At 40.3% G+C, this 24121-nt stretch overlaps 1 protein-coding gene across 1 annotated transcript in view; it reads right to left on the bottom strand.

Moving 5' to 3' along the window:
• The window catches only part of LOC106080962 (Bardet-Biedl syndrome 4 protein homolog), a 75960-nt gene that overhangs the window by 23585 nt on the left and 28254 nt on the right, over window positions 1-24121 (bottom strand). Inside the window, exons 8-9 of the mRNA XM_013242597.2 lie at window positions 21090-21176; window positions 3533-3888 (exon numbers count right to left, since the gene is read on the bottom strand). Of these exons, the coding sequence (XP_013098051.2) occupies window positions 3533-3888; window positions 21090-21176 (443 nt within the window). The remainder of the gene's footprint in view (window positions 1-3532; window positions 3889-21089; window positions 21177-24121) is intronic.

Below are 24121 nucleotides of genomic sequence, written 5' to 3'. Positions count from 1 at the left end.
TATCTAAATGTGAACCGATTTTCGGACAAACACTTTAGGTATTGTTGTTGTCGTCGAGAAAAGCGTTGCGCAAAATTTTTGGGAAGATTGGTGAATATCTTAATCTGAACTGATTTATATAAAATTCATCAGTAATATCGAGAGTCATAAGAAACTCCTTTCAGCCAAAATTCGAAAGAATTGGTTAACTAATGACGCCATTATTGCAATATTACTTAAAATTGAACGAACATATATATGGGAGCTATATCTAAATCTGAGCAGATTTCGACCAAATTCCTTAGATGTTGTGGCAGTCGTGGGGGAAAGCGTTATGCAAAGTTTTGGGAAGAATGACCATGAAGACGATCGGATGAAAATTGCGAACTGAACTGTGCACACAAATCAACATCGATAGAAAGACAGACGGACAGACAGAAGGATGGACAAACAGCGGACGGACAGACATACGCACATAGCTAAATCGAATCAGGAAATGATTGAGTCGATTGGTATACTTATCAATGGGTCTAGCTCTGTTCCTTCTGGGTGTTACAAACAAATGCACAAAGTTATAATACCCTGTACCACTGTAGTGGTGTAGGGTATAAAAATGAAACCCATATAAAAACTTCCCCCAAAGGGGTGTCGCACTGCGGCACGCCGTTCGGATTCGGATATAAAAAGAAGGCCGCTTGAATCGTGCTGCCCTCTTTGATATGTAAGAAGTTTGCCCCTGTTCCTGAACGGAATGTTCATGGGCAAACTTTCATTGCCGGGGCTCAGGAAATTAAAAGCAGGGATCGGTTTATATGGGTTGGGAGGCTATATAAGTTTTTAGACCAATTCAAATTATACTTGGAATGGATATTCGAAGTCATAACACAAGGTTTTGTGCCAAATTTTGGCCAAAATTGGAGAAAATTGAGGCTTCTGGGAGCTCAAGAAATCAAATCTATCGGTTTATATGGGGCCTATATCAGATTATTGACTGATTTTAATCATACTTTCCACGATGTTGAAAGAGAGAACAGAAGTCCCTGTGCCAATCGGATGAAAATTGAAGCTTCAAAAGCTAAAGAAGTCATGGTTATATATGGGAGCAATATCAGTTTGTAGACCGATTTAGATCATACTAGGCTCAGATGTTGGAAGTCATAACAGAAGTTCTTCGGAAATTTTATCCAAATCGGAGGCTTCCAGGTGCTCAAGAAGTCAAAACCAGGGATCGGTTTATATGGGGGCTATATAGTGATATCTGAACCGATATGGTCCCTTTGCAGTCCCCAATATGGTCCATTTGCTGTACATCAATAAGAAGTATCTGTGCAAAATTTTGGCTAGATTTACGCGTTCGACGGAGAGACGGACGGACATGGCTAGATAGATTCAGAATGTCGAGACGATCCACAATATAAATCTCTATTGGGTCGCAGATCAATAGTGCGAGGTGTTACAAACGGAATGACTAAATTAGAATACCTCCCATCCGATGGTGGTAGGTATACAAAAATTTAGCCCATGAACACTCCACTAAGGAACAACATAACCTAATAGCTCCCATATAATTCAATCTCGGATCTTGACTTCTTGAGCCGCTGGAGGGCGCAATGATTATCCGATTTGGCTGAAATTTTGCATGTCGTGTTTTATTTTGACTTTCAACAAATGTACCAAGTATGGTCTAAATCGGTTCATAACCAGATATAGCTCCCATATAAACCGATTTCGCATCTTGACTTCTTGGGCCGCTAGAGGGCGCAATTATTATCCGATTTGACTGAAATTTTGCATGTGGTGTTTTGGTTTGACCATCGAAAACTGCGTCACGTATTGTCTAAATCGGTTCATAACCTGATATGGCTCCCATATAAACCGATTTCGCATCTTGACTTCTTGGGCCGCTAGAGGGCGCAATTATTATCCGATTTGGCTGAAATTTTGCATGTGGTGTTTAATTTAGACTTCCAACAAATATACCAGGTATGGTCATAATCGGTTCATAACCTGATATGGCTCCCATATAAACCGATCTCGGATCTTGACTTCTTGAGACTTTATAGGGCGCAATTATTATCCAATTTGGCTGAAATTTTGTATGTGGTTTTTTGGTTTGACCATCAACAACTGCGCTAAGTATGGTTCAAATCGGTTCATGCCCTGATAACTCTCATGTAAACCAATCTCGGATCTTGATTTCTTGGGTCGCTAGAGGGCACAGTTATCATCCGATTTTGCTGAAATTTTCCATAAGGTGTCAACAACTGTGCCAAGTATGGTCCTAATCGGTTTCTAACCTTATATTGCTCCCATATAAACCGATTTCAAATCCTAACTTCGTGAGCCACTAGAGGGAGCAATTATAATTCTATTTGGCTGAAATTTTGCATGAAGTGTTTTGTTTTAACTTTTGACAACTGCGTTAATTATGGTTCAAATCGGTTCATAACCTTATTTAGCTTCCATAGCTACCGATTTCGGATTTTGACTTCTTGAGCCGCTAGATGGCGCAATTGCTATCCGATTTGGCTGAAATTTAGCATGAAGTGTTTTGTTCCTTCTTCTAAAAACTGCGCCAAGTATGGTTCAAATCGGTTCATAACCTAATATAGCTCCCATAGCTACCGATTTCGGATTTTGACTTCTTGAGCCGCTAGATGGCGCAATTGTTATCCGATTTGGCTAAAATTTTGCATGAAGTGTTGTAGTTTGACCATCAACAACTTTGCCAAGTATGGTCTAAATCTGATATAGCTCCCATACAAACAGATTTACCGATTTTATTTCTTGAGCCGCCAAAGGGCGCAATTCTTATCCGATTTGGCTGAAACTTTGCACAATGAATTCAACTTTGGTCGCAAACAGCTAAACCCAATCGGTTCATAAAATAGTATAAATCAAATAGCATAGCAATTCTTATCCATTATCCTTCGTTTACCTAAAAGAGATACCATGCAAAGTACTTGGCAAAAGCGATCCATGGTGGAGGGTATATAAGATTCGGCCCGGCTGAACTTAACAAGCTTTTACTTGTTTTTTTCTAAGTACTCTTTGCGGAAGCGCTACCTTAATTATTAATTTCCTTGAAATCCATATGGCTGCTAGTGCATCCGGTGAAAAAAAAAAAAATGTGGAAGCCGAAAGGTCATTACAAAGCATTACAGATAATTATAATGAGGACCAGCTTGAATAATGGCTCAATTATGCTTTTTAATATACAAAAACCATAAAAATGACAACAATGGCAATTAAAACAAAAGTAGGAAGAAGCATAGCTTTAATTTGCCTTTGAGCAATTGTTTTACATTGTAAGGCAGGCGGGTGTTCTATGATAGTGTTTTACAATTTCCTCCCTCTCTATTGTATAGCGTATTTTATTTTTTGTTAAATATATTTTGATTCTTTTGTTTTATGGCCTCCACTTGAAGGCTTTTGTGTGTGGTTTTAGTTAAGATTTTTTTTTGTAATTTTTCATTTTTAATCAATGTCAATGTCAAGGCCATTGGCCTACCGAGTAAATCCATTGTAAATCTCTTAATTGTGACAAACTTACTTCGGTAGGCAGCAACATTAAATCCTGGGCCGAGCTGACAAAGCGATTGTATTGTTCATGGGCCAATGCCAGGCGTCCAGTTTCATAGCAAAATAAGGCAAAATTCAAATGTATCAAAGGATTGCGAGGTGATGCAACAGTTGCCTCGCCAACGCCAGTGGCTGCTGCTCCTCCTCCATGATTTTCATTAGTCATTGTAGCTGTAGTTAGGCCTTTGGTGTTCTGACTATTGCTGGCAGTGGTCCTGCTGTTATTGCTGACGCTGCTGCTGCTGCTGCCTCCATTCAGGGATATGGCACTGGCCCGTTCAAATGCTGTATAGGCATTATCAAAATCCTCCAATTTACGCAGACAAACTGCAAGATTTTAAAGTGTGCAAAAATTCAAACAGACCACCAACAGCGTAGCATTTTGTAGGGGGTTAGCGGAAAAAGAGAGAAAGAAAAGGCATAAAAAACGATGAAAATAGGGATACATAATAGCAGATCATATCTGTTAATAAGATATGAGAACTATGTACATAAACACATAGGCAAACAAGAAACCTACACACACACATGAGTTCATAAAAATATTTCTACGCATTATATAAAATCCTTTTATAAGGCAAATGCCGCACCCGCATGAACGTCGTAGACAATGTATTTGTCTAGAAAGCCATTGTTGATTCTTTTTTTTTTCTCTCTTTTGTGGCAGTCTTATGCTTGACTTGCTTATGCAAATATTAGCCGATGTAACCAGTTTTCACTTTGTCACATGCTGATGTGCTGATATTGCTGATACTGGATGTTTGCATATGCATACATAGGAAATGCATTGAGAGCTAAAGTGAACTAAGTGAACAAAAGGAAATAATCTAAAATGTTTACTCTTTTTTTGTGGAGGCCTCCGCAGCGCAGAGGTTACCATGTCCTCCTATGACGCTGAACGCCTGGGTTCGAATCCTGGCGAGAATATCCGTATCAATTTTCAGCGGGGGTTATCCCCATAGAGAGGCTACATAGAGGGTTCTCTCGCTATCAAGGAATATACAATGATAGTATTTTTTGCCATTGAAGGTGCTTTCAGTAATGTAAAACCGACGTCAATCATTAAGGAGTTGAAGTTTCTAGGCATCAACTCTACCGTAAGAAAGTTTATTAATAACTTACTTACTAAAAGATGCATTATGGTAGGCTTTGAATCTATGGATCTTAAGAGATGGGCCAGCAGAGAAACACCTCAAGGAGGTGTACTGTCTCCTCTACTACAGAATGTAGTCATTTACAATATATGACGTGGCCATTGCGTTTAAGGGAGAGTTTTTTAGCACTCTAAGAAACATACTCCAGGAGGCTCTACATGCAACAGCGAAGTGGGCTACCGAAGTAGTCTAGGCGTAAATCCGTGCAATACAAAAATAGTTCTTTTCATCAGGAGGTACAAGTTACTACCATGTCTCCTTGGGAGGAGAGAATGTTCCATTTACAGAAAGCGCAAAATATCTGGGCGTTTTACTGGACAGAAAATTGAACTTTAACCCCAACATTTTGGAAAAGGCACGAAAGGGAACTCTTGCCCTATACACCAGCAAGAGAGCCATTGGCAAAAGTTGGGGGTTTAGACCGCGCGTCATGCATTGGGTATATACTACAGTTGTTTCCCGGCACGGGATAACTATGAGCATCACACAGGCTGGATCTTTGAACTTTAATCTGTGTGGTATTCTTAGCTGGGAGCTACCGGGCGCGTCCACAGGTTGCGGACAGTGAAATGCTCTATACTCCGTAACTGCAACTGCAGTCGCGGACAATCAGCAGTATCGAGTGGAGAGTCTCAGTGGGAGGCCGAGTGGTACCTGCTCTTGTGTCCTGTGGTGTTCTTTGTTATCACGAGAAGCTTAGCTCGGAGCTACCGGGCCAGTCCACAGGTTGCGGACAGTGAAATGCTCTATACTCCATAACTGCAACTGCAGTCGCGGACAATCAGCGGTATCGAGTGGAGAGCCTCAGAGAGAGGCCCGGTGGCACCTGCTCTTGCGTAAATACTGAGTGCCTATGATGCTCGATACGACAAGGCGAGTTATTGGCGCCTTTAAATAAACAATGGTCATCATGTTACCGCGGCGTTCGGTCGTATAGACCGGAACGAGCTTGCTCGTCTATAAGAGCTTGAAGAGGATCGCCAACTGCACATGCAAGTGTGACTACAACAACAACAACAACTGCAGTTGACATACCTTTAATGCCGTATGGTGTTGTGGTCTGGTGGACGGCGCTTCAAAAGTCCATCTACTGTTCAATAGTCAATCGGATCCAAAAGGAGGGCTTGTTTGTGCATCACAGCCGCTCTGAGGACGACACCATCTGAAGCACTGAATTTAGAGCTACATCTTATGCCCCTGGACATTGGGGCTATACAAATTGCTGCAATTAAGGAAGTGGTGGAATGACTAGATATAATGTCATAACGACATAAATATCTTCTCAGACAGCCTGGCAGCCATTTAATCCCTGGAGAACGTATTTCTAAACACAAAAAACGCCCCGACTGTCGCAGATCTTTCAACTAGCTGGCTGAACAGTTCATAATTCACCTGGTCTTGATGCCGAGCCACAGTGATATAAAGCGGACGAGCTTGCGAAACTATCTTACACATTCCAGGGAAACTGAAAACTGTGGGTATGCCTCAGCGACATGTTAGCTAAGTTTTCAGGATCAGGCCAACAAATCATAGATGGTCACAAAGTGAGGGTTGTGAACGCTCCAAAACTATGTGGCCTAATCTAGACTTGAAAAGGTCTAACTCATTGCTGTTGTTGGCTAGAACAGACATTGCCTCAGTCATTGTGACCGTCATAACAGGTCACTGTCTAATCGGAAGACACGCTTACAGACGAAGGTTGCCAGTAACGACTTCTGCAAAAGCTGTGTGGACATCGTGGAAGGAGAAGACTGCAGAACAACTAATGCATGTGTGTCCCGCACTGACAGTCAGAAAGAGTTCCACTTTAAGTTGCCATTTCCTTGAGAACTTGCCTGATTTAGCGGATATGAACATTCGCAAGCTGTTGGTCTATGTGAAGCGGTCTATATGGTTTAACGGTAGGAACTAGAAGGTATCTTCTTTCTGCTGAGGTGTTACAATGGACAATTTTTTTTGTGGTTTTAAGACCAAATTTCGCATTTGAGTACATTCTATTCAAGCTATTAAGATGATGAAGGGTGTGGTAGCCCAGGAACTGCAGTCCAGAACCTTGGAATAGGGAAAATATCATTGGCAATTTGTCATCAGAGAAATTTTTATTAAAATTTTGCTTTAATAGAAAGTTTCATTGAAATTTTGTTGAAAATTTGTGATTTTAGTAAATTTCGTTGAAACTTAATCTTCAAGGTTAAAATTACATTGAAATTTAATAAAAAAAGATTCGTTAAAATTTATCGTTATGGAAAGTTTCATGAAAATTTTGTCTTAGAGAAAATTTGGTTGAAATTTTGTCTAATAGAAAATCTCGATGAAATGTTGTCTTAGAGAAACCTGAATTTATATTTTGTCTTGGAGAAAATTTCATGGACTGTTGTCTTTAGAGTAGGCAATGTTTGACAGTCTATTTTATAAACGGATGCAAACTGCTTTAGTCCACACAGTAGCGACGGACCATCTGGTGGAAATGGACCCAGCACTAGTTTTCTGACCAAGCCACCAACTCGGCGTCGAGTTAAATTGCACCACTTATGAGGTTGATTCAACCTCTTGCCGGGCTGATTCCACCTTTTACGAGATTCTTGCCAACTCTAACGAGGTCCATTTACGAAGTTCATTCATACCACTTACGAGGTTCATTGCACCTCTTTCGAGATTTGATCCAAATCTTACGAGATTTGTTCCTCCTCTTAAGATATTCGTTCCTCCTCTTACGAGCTTTGTTCCTCTTACGAGGTTTATTCCACTTCTTACCAGATTCATTCAAATCGTACAAGGTACATTCCACTTTGCAATGTTTGTTCACATTTAGAGAGGTTCTCACCTCTTACGAGGTTTATTCCGCCTTTTACAAGGTTCATCCCACCTCTCAATAGATTCATTCCATCTCCAGCGAGGTTCATCCCAACTACTTCTAACGAGATTCATTGCAACTCGAACGAGATTCAATCCACCTCATACGATGTTCATTCAGCTTTTACGTAGTCCCTTCTGCCTCTTACGAGGTTCATTTCACCTTTTGAAAGACTTATTCTACATCTTCCAAGGTTTGTTCCTCCTCTTACGAGGTTCATTCCGCCACTTAAGAGATTCATTTCACTTCTTAAAAGGTTGATTCACATCTTACGAGTTCCATTCCTCCTTGCTATGTTAATTCACCTCATACAAGGTTCATTCCACCTCTTGCGAGATTCATTCCAACTCTTGGGAGGTTCATTCCTCATCTTGGGAGTTTCATTCCACCTCTTACAAGGTTCATTTCACTTTTTACGAGGTTCATTCCATCTCCTACAAGGTTCATTCCACCTCTTAATGGATACATTCCACCTCTAGCGAAGTTAATCCCAACTCTAAAGAGGTTCATCCTGCTTCTTCGGAGATTCAATCAAACTCGAGCGTGGTTCATCCTGCTTCTACTCTGGTTCACATCTTACGTGTTTCATTCTACCTTGCGATGTTTATTCACATTTCGAGAGATTCTTACCTCTTACAAGGTTCATTCCACCACTTGCGAGGTTCATTCCACCTCTTGCGAGGTTAATTCCAACTCTTGGGAGGTTCATTCCACCTCTTACAAGGTCCATTCCACCTTTTAATAGATTCATTCCAACTCGAGGGAGGTTCATCCCATCTCTTAAGAGGTTCATCTTGGTTCTAACTAGATACATTCCAATTGGAACGAGATTCAATCCACCTCAAATGAGGGCCATTCAGCTTGTGCATGGTCCCTTCTGCCTCCTACGAGGTGCACTTCAACTTTTGAAAGATTCATTCTACATCTTACAAGGTTTGTTCCTCCTCTTACGAGGTTCATTCCGCCACTTACGAGGTTCATTCCAACTCTTAAAAGGTTGACTCACATCTTACGAGTTTCATTCCACCTTGCGATGTTTATTGACATTTGTAGAGGTTCTTACCTCTTACAAGGTTCATTTTACCTCTTGCTAGGTTCATTCCAACTCTTGGGAGGTTCATTCCACCTCTTGGGAGTTGCGTTCCACCTCTTACAAGGTTCATTCCACCTCTAAATAGATTTATTCCATCTCTAGCGAGGTTCATCCCAACTTTAAAGATGTTCATTCTGCTTCTAACGAGATTTATTCACATTTGGAGAGGTTCTTACCTCTTACAAGGTTCATTACACTTCTTACGAGGTTCATTCCACATCCTGTGGAGTTCATTTACTTTTTAGGAGATTCATTCTACGTTCATTCTATATCTTACGCAGTCCATTCCAGCTATTATGAGTTTCATTCGCATTTCTAACAAGGTCAATTTCACCTTACAGGGTACTTTTCACTTTTCACATGACTCAATTTTTCTGGATGCAAAAATTTTGATGGAAGTTTTTCTAAAAACAAAACAAAATTCTATTGAATTTCTTTAAAAATATTTTGTTTATGTTTTTTCTCCCAAAGGGGTGTGATTCGAGCTAATGAGCGTATGAGAATGAATATCGTCAGAAATTGAAGGATTTAATTGATTACTGAAAAGAAATTGCCAGACAATAGATAGATTTGATCAAGGATAACTCGCTTTCGGCATACGCTTCTAGCGTGGTTAATGCTATCATCTCACCGTTTTTGTTGTTGTTTTAGCCACATTTTCATGTCGAGGTAGCGATCCTCGTCAAGCTCCTGTTGAGGGGCAAGCTAGTTCCGGTCCAAAGTACCGATCGCCGCAGGAACAGGGTGGCCATTGGTTATTTAAAGGCGCCAATAACTCGCCATATCAAGCATCATAGGCACTCAGTATTTGTGCAAGAGTCGGTGCCATCCGACCTCTCACTGAGACTCACCGCTCGATACCGCTGATTGTGCGCGTATGGAGCATTCCACTTTCCGCAACCTGTGGATGCGCCCGGTAGCTAGCAGCTAAGCTTTTCGTGGTAGCAATGAACACCACACAGATCGGATCTCAATGTTCCGGCCTGTGTGGTGCTGACAGCTATCCCGTGCCGGGATCATTATACCGTATCGTTGAGTTGCTCTCTAATCTACCTCTGTCAGGCCTAAGGTTAATAGTTTGACAATTTGCTGCGACAAACTTAATTGCAAATGGCACATTGGATTTTTAAAGTTTGGCTTCCACAAGCCGGTTCCAGCAGCCATTGGATCAATTTCTCTTCATGATAAATTTTTCTCTAAACTTTAATGAAATTTTCTCTGAAGAAATTTTTTTTGGAAATTTTCTCAGAAGAAAAAATTATTTTTGGAAATTTTCTCTAAAGACAAAATTTTAATAAAAAAAATTTTCTTTAAAAACAGAATTTTGAATTTTCTACGAAATTCTCTCTAAAGACCAAATTTTAGTGAACTTTTTTCTAAAGGTAAAATTTTAATGAAATTTTTTCTTAAGACAAAATATTAACGAAATTTTCTCTAAAGACACAATTTCAACGAAATTATTTCCGAAAGAAAATTTAAATGAATCTTACATTTAAATTAAGACATAGTTTCATCAGATATGCATGGAAGACTGGTTGCATCCTTTTGTTTTCACGGTTTGAGCTTCGTTTGATTTCAACGCCTCTTGTGCAAATTGTTTTTTATTATATTGCTGCACACTGGCGGGTATTTAAAGTAAATAACCTATCTCACGTTGATCAAGCACCAACATATTGAACTATCTTTGTCCTTGTGCTAGAAACGTGTCTTTTTTTATAAATTTGTTTTCTACTCCAGTCGAATTAAAGGGAAAATTTTGCAATGTGGGTCTTCATTATCAACGGAGGTCTTAGGGCAAACGTTGGAGCCTCGTTCTTTTAAAAATTTTATTACGCCTTTGCATTACTGACTGTAAATGGCTAGGATGACCATATTGATCCATTTGGAAAGTCGACAAATGACGTTGAAAGTTCCATCGAAATTATGGCATCGACAGCTAGCCATTGATTGCTGTAAGTCACATAACATGTTGCCTTACTTTTCTGCAATAAGTTTGGATTATCGCTTTTCTAAAGGAAAGCTAGATTTTTTTTATAAAAATTTTTAAAATCAAATTAAATAGGTTAACGGTATTTGGTTATACAATCCTGTACAATAACATAAACTTCTAGCTGCAAGGTTATAGTCTAAAATGCACATATATTTTTATTTTCCAAGTTGTTCCGCAGCATATATTTTTATACCCTCCATCATAGGATGGGGGTATAATAATTTCGTCATTTTGTTTGTAACTCCTCGAAATATTCGCCTAAGACCCCATAAAGTATATATATTCTTGACCGACATGACATTTTAAGTCCAACTAGTCATGTCCATCCATCCGCCCTTCTGTCCGTCCATCTGTCTGTCGAAAGCAGGTGAACTTTCGAAGTAGTAAAGTTAGCCCCCCTAGAAATTTTGCACTAACACTTCTTATTAGTGTAGGTAGGTTGAGATGGTAAATGGGCCATATCGGTCCATGTTTTGATATTGCTGTCATATAAGCCGATCTTGACTTCTTGAGCCCCTAGAGGGCGCAATTCTCATCCGTTTTGGCTAAAACTCTGCATGTGGTGTTTTTTTATGTTTTCCAAAAACTTTGCTAAGTATGGTTCAAATCGGTCTATGACCTAGCTGTCATATCGATCTGTTATGATTTCTAACAACTGTGCTAAGTATGATTCAAATCGGTCTATAACCTAGCTGTCATACCGATCTGTGGTCTTGAGTTCTTGATCCCCTAGAGGGCGCAATTCCTATCCGATTTGGCTGAAATTCGGCATGAGGTGTTTTGTTATGACTTCCAAACACTGTGCTAAGTATGATTCAAATCAGTCCATAACCTGATATATTGGGTTGCCCAAAAAGTAATTGCGGATTTTTCATATAGTCGGCGTTGACAAATTTTTTCACAGCTTATGACTCTGTAATTGCATTCTTTCTTCTGTCAGTTATCAGCTGTTACTTTTAGCTTGCTTTAGAAAAAAGTGTAAAAAAGTATATTTGATTAAAGTTCATTCTAAGTTTTATTAAAAATGCATTTACTTTCTTCTAAAAAATCCGCAATTACTTTTTGGGCAACCCTAGCTGTCATATAAACTGATTTTGAATCTTGACTTCTTTAGCCTCTAGAGGCCGCAATTCCTATCCGATTTCGTTGAAATTTGGCATGACGTGTTTCGTTATGGCTTCCAACAACTGTGATAAGTATGGTTCAAATCGGTCCAAAACCTGATATAGCTGTCAATATACCGATCTGGGGTCTTGACTTCTTGAGCTTATATTTATCGTGAGGTGTTCTGTTATGACTTCCAACAACTGTGCTAAGTGTGGTTCAAATCGTTTCATAACCTGATATAGCTGTCATATAAACCGATCTGGGATCTTGACTTCTTGACCCTCTAGAGGGCGCAATTCGTATCAGATTTGGCTGAAATTTTGTACAACGACCTTCAACATACTTGTCAAATATGGTCTGAATCGGTCTAGAGCCTGATACAGCTCCCGTATAAACCGATCTCCCTATTCTACTTCTTGAGCCCCTAAAGGGCCCAATTCTTATTCGAATTGGCTGAAATTTTACACAATGACTTCTACAATGGCCTCTAACATTCAACTCAATTATGGTCCGAATCGGACCATATCTTGATTTATCTCCAATAGCATAGCAATTCTTATCGTTTATCCTTTGTTTGCCTAAAAAGAGATAACGGGAAAAGAACTCGACAAATGCGATCCCTGGTGGAGGGTATATAAGATTCGGCCCGGCCGAACTTAGCACGCTTTTACTTGTTTCTTTTAATTTAGCATTGACTTTTCTAGTTGGTTGTTTGCTAGCTCATCTAATGTCCTTGCTTAAAGGCATGTTGATAACGCAACAAATTTATGCCCAGACTTAAAATGTTTAAGGGCTTTGTTAAACATATCATCAAGTTTTTCTGCTACATCAGTGGTAAAAAGGGTTGCAAGACATCCCAAGGGACGTAAATGATAAAAGTTTTCATTTTGAGAGGTAATAGTGTAAACTTGTTTGCCCCATGGCGGATTTGGAGGCAAGTGAAAACTTAAAACTTGCCAGTTCTTTTAGATGTTCATCTGAAATGGAATATTTTATGAATTGATTTTCTTATGTTGGGGATTGGGTTTTTGAAGTCACTTAGCAAAATGATATAATTTAATGGCGTAGAATAGGTAAGGTTAGGTTGAAAAGAGGGTGTGGATATTAATCTGCCCCATGCCACTATGGACATACACCTAAGTCAGTAATCGGCTTGTTGTGCGATCCAAAAACTAAAAAGTAACGGGTTAACCAAGTTTGTTGACGGCAATCGTCTGGCCTTCACAGCCAAATCGGAACCCAAACGATGCGTATTGTGCCATACTCAGAGAAGGGGTTAATCTCCTTCTTACACTGCAAGACTGTTCTTGACCTTACAGTCCTGGTTGTTATTGCCCTTATGACCATTTTATTGTCCGTAAAGAAGTTTACACTCGATGTCCTCGCGTTAGCACCACACCACCTCACGCATTCCGTGATCGCTCGGATTTTCGTCTGCAGGACCGTATTATGGTGAGGCAGTCTAAAATAGATCTCAGTCCCTGGGTTCTCAATGTAGACCCCCAGGCTCACTTTGTTCTCTAGCATTCCATCCGTGTAACATGATCTTCCAGACGGTAATACTATGGTCCCGTCAACCGATGACTGTGCCGCTGGAAGTAGTGCCCGCTCTCGACCTCAAGGTTAGTCTCAGGTATCCGATCGGAAACTTTTTCCCTTCCTTCCAGGTTTCCTTGGCACCTGTAGTCGAGAGTAATGCTCCAACTAGTCGACAGACTAAATTATGAGGAAGAGACGGATAAACCAGAGGTATGCGCAGTTCGTCCCTAGCCTTTACGGTATCAATTAAACAGTCATCGCAGCCGAATCGAGAGATGTGGTCACCTGGATGACGGCAGAAGTGAGCGATGGCTTTGCTAAGCTCACAAGCAACCGAGAAAGCGATTCGGATCACGACGATGGAATCAGAGGAGTATGTACCATCAGCGCAATCGGGCGAAAGTGCAGAATACTGGAAGGGACAGATCTGACATTCCAAGCACTTCTGGGGAAGCTGGAAAAAGAATCAGATCTCCCGAAGAACATAACACTGCTAAAACGCTGAAGAAGAAAAAGAGCTCCACGCTTTCAAGTACTCTGGGAAGCCAGCCATCCATCCTTTAATGGAGACTCCAGACGGTGTCGTGCGGCAGGGGAATCGGGCAAAAGTGCAGGATGCTGGAAGGGATAGAACTGACATTCCAAGCACTTCTACGGAAGTTGGAAAAATAATCAAATCTCCCGAAGAGCATAACACTGCTAAAACGCTGAAGAAGAAAAAGAGCTCCACGCTTTCAAGTACTCTGGGAAGCCAGCCATCCATCCTTTAATGGAGACTCCAGACGGTGTCGTGCGGCAGGGGAATCGGGCAAAAGTGCAGGATGCTGGAAGGGAAAGAACTGACATTCCAAGCACTTCCACGGAAGCTGGAAAAATAATCAAATCTCCCGAAGAGCATAACACTGCTCAAATGCTGAAGAAGAAAAGAAGCTCCCCGCCTTCAAATACTCTGGGAAAACCAAGCCAGCCTTCCCGCAATGGAGACTCCAGACAGTGTCCTGCGGAGGTGGACAAAGTCGGAACAGGAACGAAGGAAGCACGCACGGCTTCTGAGTCTTCATGGAGGACTGTGACTTTCAAACTGAGGCCACAGTCATCACGGATGGGGCTGGCTCACACTTAATCTGAATGTCAATGGGTCGGATATCTAGAATAGTCTCCAGTGCCCTAATGGGCATGGTCCTCTTAGCACCGCCTATGGCAAGACAACATGTTTTCTGAACCTATTGTATAATCCTTGAATTGCACATTTTCTCCATAGCAGTCCACCAAACTACTAAGGCGTAAGTAAGTATTGTTCTGATCACGCTCCTGTAGAGCCAGTGGACTTTGCTCCGATTCAGGCCCCATTTCGAGCCTGCGGCCCGTCTACATAGTGCCCAACATCTGTGAGCCTTCTCAGTTCGTTCCTGAATGTGACACTTCCAATGAAGTTTCCTATCCAAGATCACTCCTAAGTATTTGTCCTGGTCATATATCGAAATCATTTTGTTGAGGAAACGTGGTGCGTCGAATTGGTCATCTTCGTCTTCCTCGTAAACAAGCATCTTTCCGTCTCCCCTTGTCATAGCCCAGTCATATACAAGATCCTTTCGGCCCTTCTGCATAGCTGGTTTGGAACCTTGCCCCTTAGAAGTATTATAACATCGTCTGCATAGCGGACGGGCTCAAATCCCTCCTCAGTCAGCATCCGTAATAGGGTCTAGCCCAGTCATATGCAAGACCCTTTCGGCCCTTCTGCATAGCTGGTTTGGATCCTTACCCCTTAGAAGTATTATAACATCGTCTGCATAGCGGACGGGTTCAAATCCCTCCTCAGTCAGCATCCGTAATAGGTGATTTATGGTGGTCACCCAAAGGAGTGGCGATAAAATGCCCCCCCTGTGGCGTGCCCTGTGCCACTTTCTCCTTATATTTGCGTCATGAAACCTACAACTTATCCATTTGTTCCTTAGCATATGGTTTAACCAGTCTCTAAGGACCGGGTCCACCCGGTACTGGTCTAAGGATTGGAACAAATGTGTCGGTCCGCCTATTGTTAAAACCCCCCTCGATGTCAATGCAAACCGCCAATGTGTACGTCTTGTCATCGAAGGATTCTTCTATTTTATTAAGGACTGGGTCCACCCGGTACTGGTCTAAGGATTGGAACAAATGTGTCGGTCCGCCTATTGTTAAAAGCCCTCTCGATGTCAATGCAAACCGCCAATGTGTACGTCTTGTCATCGAAGGATTCTTCTATTTTATGCACAACCTCAAGCAGGGTAGTCTCCACCGACCATCCCAAGATATAGGCATGCTGTTTATAGTTGAGCAGTTCGCTGGATGATCTACTCTTTTTCATGGTATCCACAATGCGTTTCATGGTTTTGAGTAGAAAGGATGCAAGGCTTATAGGGTTGTAGGCCTTTAGTGTCACATAACTTGCCTTGCCGGGCTTGGGTATAAATACCACCCTTGCCTCTGGTCCGAGTGACTTAAATGGTTTGAAGCTTCTCAAGGCTTCCTTGGCCGTTATGATAAGCCTTTGATCAACCTCATTATTCCCAGATTCCGGTGTCTCCGTGAGTCCCTTCGTATCCAGGCGAAAATGCGTTTTCATTAAATGTCGTCTACTAACGTTTCAGTTTGGACATGGGTTTTTGAGAGAAACTTTTCCATGTTGGTGGCGTCATGGGACTGAATGAAATGCATAAAAAAATTTTGTCCTTGGAGAAAATTTCAGGCAATTTAAAAATTTTTGTCCTTAGAGAAAATGTTATGGAAATTTTGTCTTTTGAGAATATTCTATGAAATTTTGTCTTTGGGGAAACTTTAACACTGCAAAAGTTTTGAGTTTGGTATGCACTTCCTCCAAACTTCCTCCTCGCCAAAAGTGCTTTATGTTTGCTCAACATTTTTATTATTAAATTCTGATATTTTCTTTTGGCATTAAATTTTCCTTCTTCCAATTGTTGCCAAGCACTGGCTTCCTTATTAGGTTTGTCACAAACCATTAACCACATACTGTTTTACCGGACTTTATTATTGTTCCGGCACACATCCATTTTCAATGTCCATATGGAAGTGGGGCACTATTACTGATTCTCGGCTTGCCTTAACGTGTGTTTGCTGGACGCAGGAAACTATTGTACCCTGCCACTTAACAATTTCGAACTGTGTGTTGCAATAGAGATAATGATGTGATAATGAAATTTACAACCCAGTTGGTGGTTAGTATGGAAGCTTTAGCGAATATTGCCTCCTCCTCGATAGATAGATAGATCTCTTAAATTGAGTATAAGTGCGGAAAAATATTAAATCCTCAGGATTTAAGTAGAGCAATCATTTATCTGCTCTTCATCTTGATTTTCATTTTCATCTTCATTTTGTTTTGATGCGTCAGCCACATTTGATGACATTCGTTTGTAACAAGTGTCCTGTATTGTTTTTGGTTTATTATTTTGACGTCTGTCCCTTACAATCATAACATTCTGTTCATCAGCAAAATATTATGACGGCGAACAAAAATAGATTTTTTCGCCATTATGACTTAAGGCCATTGAAAGTGTTTTCTTGTTTGCAATGCTTTTGCAGTAAACAACTTTTCCATTTTTCTAGTTAAGGAAATAGTTCATCAACAGAAAAGTTTTAAAAGTCCTTGATTGTTTCAACCTAAGTGGAAAATTATTTAGAGAGTGGGCGTACAGTCTGCCTGTTGACAATTTGATAAATTTGTCCAAGCAGAACTTCGTGGAACTGATTCAAGAAAGTATCTGTAAAATTGGAAGTTGTTTTCTAGACACATGCTCATTAACTTTAGTAAACATGAAAATCATTTCCGTTGAACAACGTAAAAAGTTACGCTTAAAGGTTTTTTGATGTCAAAAAAAACTAAATGGGTAAAATTGTTAGATTAAATTAGGTTAGGTTTAAGTGATAGTCTGCCATCACACTCACTCAGATGTAAGAAGAGGAGAAGGAACTTGCCTTCTAGTTTCTGCAATTTAAATTGCTTTAAAAAGTCCAACAACTTGCGAATGTTCACATCCGCTAAATCCGCAGACAAGTTATCATTGATATGAAAACCTAAAGTGAAATTCCTTCTGCCCGTCATTGCGGGACACACACACAGCAAAAGTTCTGTATTATCTTCTTTTTCGAATTCTTCACAGCTTCTGCACAAGTTGTCATTTCCAGCCTTGAGTCTGTCAGCATGTTTTGCGATCAGACAGTGATCTTCCATAACGGACACAATGACTGAGACGTCTTTTCTAGCCAGCGACAGCAAAGTGGTAGATCTTCAAATTAGACCCCCTTTGTGACCTTTGTGCCATCATTCGTTGCCCTGAAGACTTAGCTTACATGTCGTTGAAGGCATACCCACAGATTCCAGTTAGTGCTGTCTGATTCAATTTTAAGCTCAATGACAAGCTGCCTCCTTTTTATAGCCGTGTTCGAATGGCGTGCCGCAGTGCGCTACCTCTTTGGGCAGAAGTTTTAACATGGCATAGTACCTTACAAATGTCGCCAGCATTAGGAAGGGAAAAACCATCGACGGAAATGTTTCCTGATGGTCTCGCCAGTATTCGAACCCAGGCACTTTGCTCTACGGTGACCTCAGAATTGCAGGGATCTCCACGTGATACCTAATACAGTGGTCGAGTAACCTTCTTCTTCAGAGTACAACCCAAAGTCCATCTGGTCGTCTAGTAACTTCTCTTAACAGGGATATTGTAGTTCCAATCTTTTCTATTAGGAATAATGCCTGCATTAGCAATGACCAGCCCAACTTCTTCAGATTACAACCCAAAGACCATCTGGTCGTCTAGTAACTTCTCTTAACAGGGATGTTGTAGTTCCAATTGGTTCTATTAGGAATAATGGAACAATACTTTTTATCAAATAGCGTATCAGGCATTTTACAATCCATACTGCCTGGAACATTGGGCATTGTATCAAGGATGGCACAGTGTCCGTAGCCGCCGCATGATCAAAGCGAAAGCTACTTAAGCCTCACAGCAACTAGTCTAGCCACAGTGTCCCGAGGCATTAGGTGTAGCATTAAATTCAGTGCATCAGATGGCATAGACCTCAGTGCGGCTGTGATGCACAAACAAGCCAGTAGGTGGATTTTTTGAAGCGCCGTCCACCAGACCACAACACCATATAATGTTATAGGTCTAACATCTGCAGTATATATACCAAGTGCATGACACGCTGTTTAAACCCCCAATAGCTCTCTTGCAGATGTATAGGACAACTGGACAGGAAACGTAAAATCGGGCACTGTATCAAGGATGACACAGTGTTCGCAGCCGCCGCATGATCAAAGCGAAAGCTTCTTAAGCCTCACAGCAACTTGTCTAGCCACAATGTCCCGAAGGCATTAAATTCAGTGCATCAGATGACGTAGTCCTCAGTACAGCTGTGATGCACAAACAAGCCATCCCTTGGCTCCGGTTGAGTATTGAACAGTAGGTGGATTTTGAAGCGCTGTCCACCAGACCACAACACCATATAATGTTATAGGTCTGACAACTGCAGTATGTATATACCCAGTGAATGGCACGCGGTTTAAACCCCCAATGGCTCTCTTGCAGGTGTGTAGGACAAGAGTTGCCTTTCTTGCCCCTATCAACATTTTTGATTTGAAGTTCAATTTGCTTTCAACTAAACAGGAAACATAAAATACAAAAGACCCAGGTATTTGGCGTTTTCAGTTAATAGAACCTTCTCTCCTCCTAAGTAAACAAATCCTGGTGGTGTTTTGCGCAAACATCTGCTGTGTTGGCTTAATCTTGCAGAGCTCATAACCCCGTGTGAATATAGTGCGTCTACAAACGCCCCCATACATGACCAAAGCTAGCTTGAGTACCAATTCGATCCCACGTTGTTTGGACGTGATCTCCTCCTTGGTTAGGAGTGGAGGACCATCTAAAACTCCTTCCAATCTATGGGTCAGGGCACTCGTTTGATTACATGCAACTCAATAGCTATCATTAAAATGGCCTTCCTGGGATTTTAGGTGTAAATCACACTGGGGCCTCATCATAGTCAGGCTGGAACTGGAAGTTCCAGGGGCTCCTGACTCCCGTGGTACCAGATTAAGAACTTTGATCCGACTACGTATTCCAACTACTTACAGTTAAACTCCAAACAGTCACCGCACTGACTGTTTGGAGTTTAACCTAATGGGTCGCCAATGGGATGAATCAATCATCATCTCGGAGCAAATATGGAACAATATTTCGAGGTGTTACAAATGGAATGATGAAATTAGTATACCCCATTCTAAGGTGTTCCATATAGGCGCAACAATGACTGAACCGATTTTCTTGAAGTTTTTATATAGAGCGCAGAATGGTCCGGGGGTGATAATAGGGTATCCCCCTTTCCCCATGAACACTACCCCAAATCAAAAGTGAACCGATCGGGACAATATGGGTATCAAATGATCGCTATTGGAGAGTAGAATTCGAATGTGTAGAGATGGGCGATGGATAAATACCCAAGAGGTATTTACCCGGTAAATTGGGTAAATACCCGGGTATTTACCCATTTATACCCAAAAGCTGGGTATTTATAATTTTCCAGATATCTTATGTATAAAAACATTTTCCAAACAATTTTGATGATTTCGTATTCTTTGTATGTAAGCCTGATCTTCTGATGTCATAAAATCGGATTTTAGTTATATATAGCCGCTATATAGACCGATTTCCAAACTTAAAGTCTTGAGTCAATAAATTGGTAATTTTTCATCCGATTTCGATGAAATTTGGCACAATGAGTTCTGGTAGACCGCTACCCATTCCTGTCAAATTTGGTTCAGATTGGACTATATTTGGATATAGCTGCCATATAGACTGATCGCCCAATATAGAGTATTGGGCAAGGAGCATTTTTCATCATATTTCGATGATCTGGACCACATTTGACAGGAATGGGTAGGGGTTTACCAGAACTCACTGTGCCAAATTTCATCGAAATCGGATGAAAAATAACCAATTTATTGCCTAAAGACTTTAAGTCTGGAAATCGGTCTATATAGCGGTTATATATAACTAAAATCCGATTTTATGAGACCAGAAGATCAGGTTTAGATACAAAGAATACGAAATCATCAAATTTTTTTTTTTTAAATGTATTGGGTATTTACCAAATAAATACCCAACCGTTGGGTATTTACCCGTTGGAAGCCCATCTCTACGAATGTGGTATTATAAATCGAATCGAAGTACACAGAGGGGCGCCCCTACCCCAAAACTACCCCAAACAGACATATTGGACGATCATGTCAATGTGTGACTCAAATGGAAGGTATTTGAGAATAGAACATGCATTCGAAGTCCAATTTCAAATTTCCTAAATTTTAACTAAAGTTTTCAATATTTAGTTTCTCTAATAAATTTCCTCAACATTTTACTTATCTCGGAAATTTTGTGAAGATTTTGTTTCTTTGGGCATTTAGAAGTTTAAAGTAATTTAGTGCAATTTTGTGTTGTTGAGCTGAAGTTTACACATTTGAAGGTTTAATAGGAGTACTTATCACATCCTTTTCTATTATCTCTTATAGACACATAGTATGTTAACCAAGATTATGTGCTTTATATGAAATTGTTGTCATTTATGAATCCTACATTCCAGGCAAGGATCAACGCAATCAGGCATAATTTAATCTTAGCAAAGAAAGGTAAGGATTTTCCATGCAATTGTATTTAAGAGTGTGTATGTAAGCTTAGCTGATATTAGTTGTTCGTGTATACGTGCGATTTGTGTGCACATGTGGGTGGGATTAATTATACTTACTGCCCAACAGCATATAACAGTCTGCATTGTCCTTGCGTAAGTTAATGGCTGCCGCTAAAGTATGAAAAGCACTCGCATATTGCTGGGCTATAAAAAAAAAACAAAAAACAAAACCGCTTTAATATCAAAAAGTGCAACAAATCAGAAAAAAATCGAGTCTAAACCCAAGAGAGTGTAACTGCGGTTGCTATTTAGTCTCAAACCATCGTTCATATATTTTTTGTTTTTGTTTTTGTTTTTCATAATTAATGGTTTTCTACGTTATTAAAAGCATAGATTAAAATACCCTTATAAAACGGTCAGTTGAATAATACATATAAAGGTCCTCTGCTCTACTCTTTGCTGTTGCGCTGCTATGGTTACAATGCTTGTGTTGCCTCCCATATTTATTGCTCGCTCTATTTACGATGCTCGAGTATAGAAATTATTCTCTCTTGTGGCTTGTAATTCACATTTTTAATTAAGCCATTTATTGTGTCAGTGTGCAATACTTTATAGCTGGGGTAGGGAGAGATAGAAAACTTGTGGGATTTAAGCACCAGCAAATTTAATAAGGAAGGCAGCTAGTCATTTGCTATGAAAATCTAATTTTGATTGAAATGGGAAAATTTCTAGAGAATTAAGTAAAAACTAAACTCAGGAAAAAGAAAAATGAGACAATCTTCTTCTTATCTCATCTTAGAAAAGAAAGCGTTGCGTTTTATTTGTTTTATCGGCTGAACCGATTTTCCTGAAATTTCACAGATGGTATAGTTGGTCAACACGTGAAGGAGGGAAAAGGGGGCGGGAAGCGGGTAGGACCTTCCTCCTTACCACAATTTTCTAAAACTCCAGATCTTGGAGTGTACAACCTTATGGTAATCCACAAAATTGTTAAAAAACTTGGGTGTCAAATTACCTGGGGAAAGTCCCACCTAAAAACCCACCCAAACGGAAATTTTTACCTATTGGTATAATATGGGTGTCATATAAAAGTTATTTATGAAAAGTGAATGAATTTGATTTCAAAATTTCGCCCTTAGGTACTGAGGGTAGCCCCAGCACAAAAATACCCTCAAACATGACATGGCTACGGATTGGGCTAATATGGATACTTCCTTATTTAAAAATAGAGTATTAACATGTCCGCATATGACGCTGAACGTCTGGAATCGGTTCCTGTCGAGAAAATCCGAAAAAAATTTTCTGTGGTGGTTATCCCCCCCTTATGGTGGCGACATTTGTGGGGTACTAAGCCATGTAAAAAGTTTTCCCCAAAGAGGTGTCGCATTGCGGCATGCCATTCGGACTCGGATGTCCGATATGATTGAGAAAGACCGATGGAAAGATCAAGTGGTGGGAGACACCTCGAAACTTGGTAAGCGCAGAAGATCGAGGCGCTTGGAACGCTATTTTTCGTTCGGCTAGTGGAACATATATTCTGTCATAGCTAATTAAAGCAAAGTAAGTTATCATTGAGCTTAAACTTAATTCCCACAGCACTCATTGATATGTGAGAAGTTTGCCCCTTCCTTTCTTAATGGAATGTTCATGGTCAAATTTGTATTTGTTGTAAATCTGATAGGGACTTAATAATCTTGACAATCTAGGCATCTGCTTAAAAATACTTAAAAAATAATCTATTTTCAACAAGAAAAAAGGCATTAAGATCTAAACTTTATATACCCCCCACCTCAGGTGTATTTATTAACCACACTTTATAAATCCGTTGCAGCTCTATCAAAAAATGGACCGATCATCGATGTTCATATGCAACTCCCTATCCAAAATTCAGCGAAATTGAGTAATAAACAAGTAAAAGCGTGCTAAGTTCGGGAAGGCCGAGTCTAATATACCCTCTACCATTGAACGTTGTTGTCAAGTTCTTTGAATGACTTTTTCAAATATATATGAGTTATATCAATTTGTATACCGATATGGACCGTACTCGTCGTGACTGTAAGAAGTCATAGAAAAACTCCATCCCCAAAATTTTATCCAAATCGGAAAAGAATTACGCCCTTCGGAGGCACAGAAAGTCAAATTAGGAGATCGATTTATATGGCAGTAATATCAAGTTATCAACCGATTTGGATCACTTTTCTTCCTTCGAAAGTTAGCGTGCTCTCGGCAGACGGACGGACTTGGCTAAATCGACTTGAAATGTCATGGCGATCAAGAATTATATACTTTGCGGCGTCTTAGACGAATATTTCGAGGAGTTACAAACAGAATCACGAAATTAGTATATCGCCATCCTATGGTGCAAAGGCTTTAAAGATCGGTAAGTGTGGATCTGAACCATACTCCACATGGATGGCAAAAGGCCTTCACACCACACAGTACCAAATTTCAGCGAAATCGGATAATAAATGCGGCTTCTATTGGCCTTACACATTAAATCGGGAGATCGGTCAATGTGGAGACTATATCAAGATTTACCAAATTTCAACGAAATCGGGTAATATTCGATACGGATGTTGAGGATCACAAGATAATTCACTGTGACAAATTTCATCGAAACTAGGTAATAAATGCTGCGGCTTCTATGGGCTTTAGACCTTAAATCGGGAGATCGGTCTATGTAGGGTTTATATCAAGATATTGTCTGATTTATACTATATTCGAAACGAGTGTCAAGAATCCTAAAGCAATTTCAGCGAATTCGGGTAATAAATGTGGCTTTTATGGACCTTAGACCTCAAATAGGGAGATCTAACTAAATGGGAGATCGTATTGAATATGGTCTAGATATCGATCTAGACCATATTCAATACGGATTCCGAGGGTCTTAAGATAACTCACTGTGCCAAATTTCAGCGAAATCGGATAATAAATGCGGCTTTTATGGGCCTTAGACCTCAAATCGGGAGATCCGTCTTTATGGGGGGTATATTAAAAAATTCTCAAATCTAGACCATATTGTGTCAAACTTCAACGAAATCGTGTAATAAGTGCGGATTTTATGGGCCTTGTATCAAGATAGCGTCCGAATTAGACCATACTCGATACGAATTCCAAGGGTCCTAAGACATCTTACTGTGCCAAATTTC

This window comes from Stomoxys calcitrans, chromosome 5 (genome assembly GCF_963082655.1).
Source record: "Stomoxys calcitrans chromosome 5, idStoCalc2.1, whole genome shotgun sequence".
In the NCBI taxonomy this organism is placed as follows: domain Eukaryota; kingdom Metazoa; phylum Arthropoda; class Insecta; order Diptera; family Muscidae; genus Stomoxys; species Stomoxys calcitrans.
This window is presented reverse-complemented; position numbering and strand designations above follow the sequence as displayed.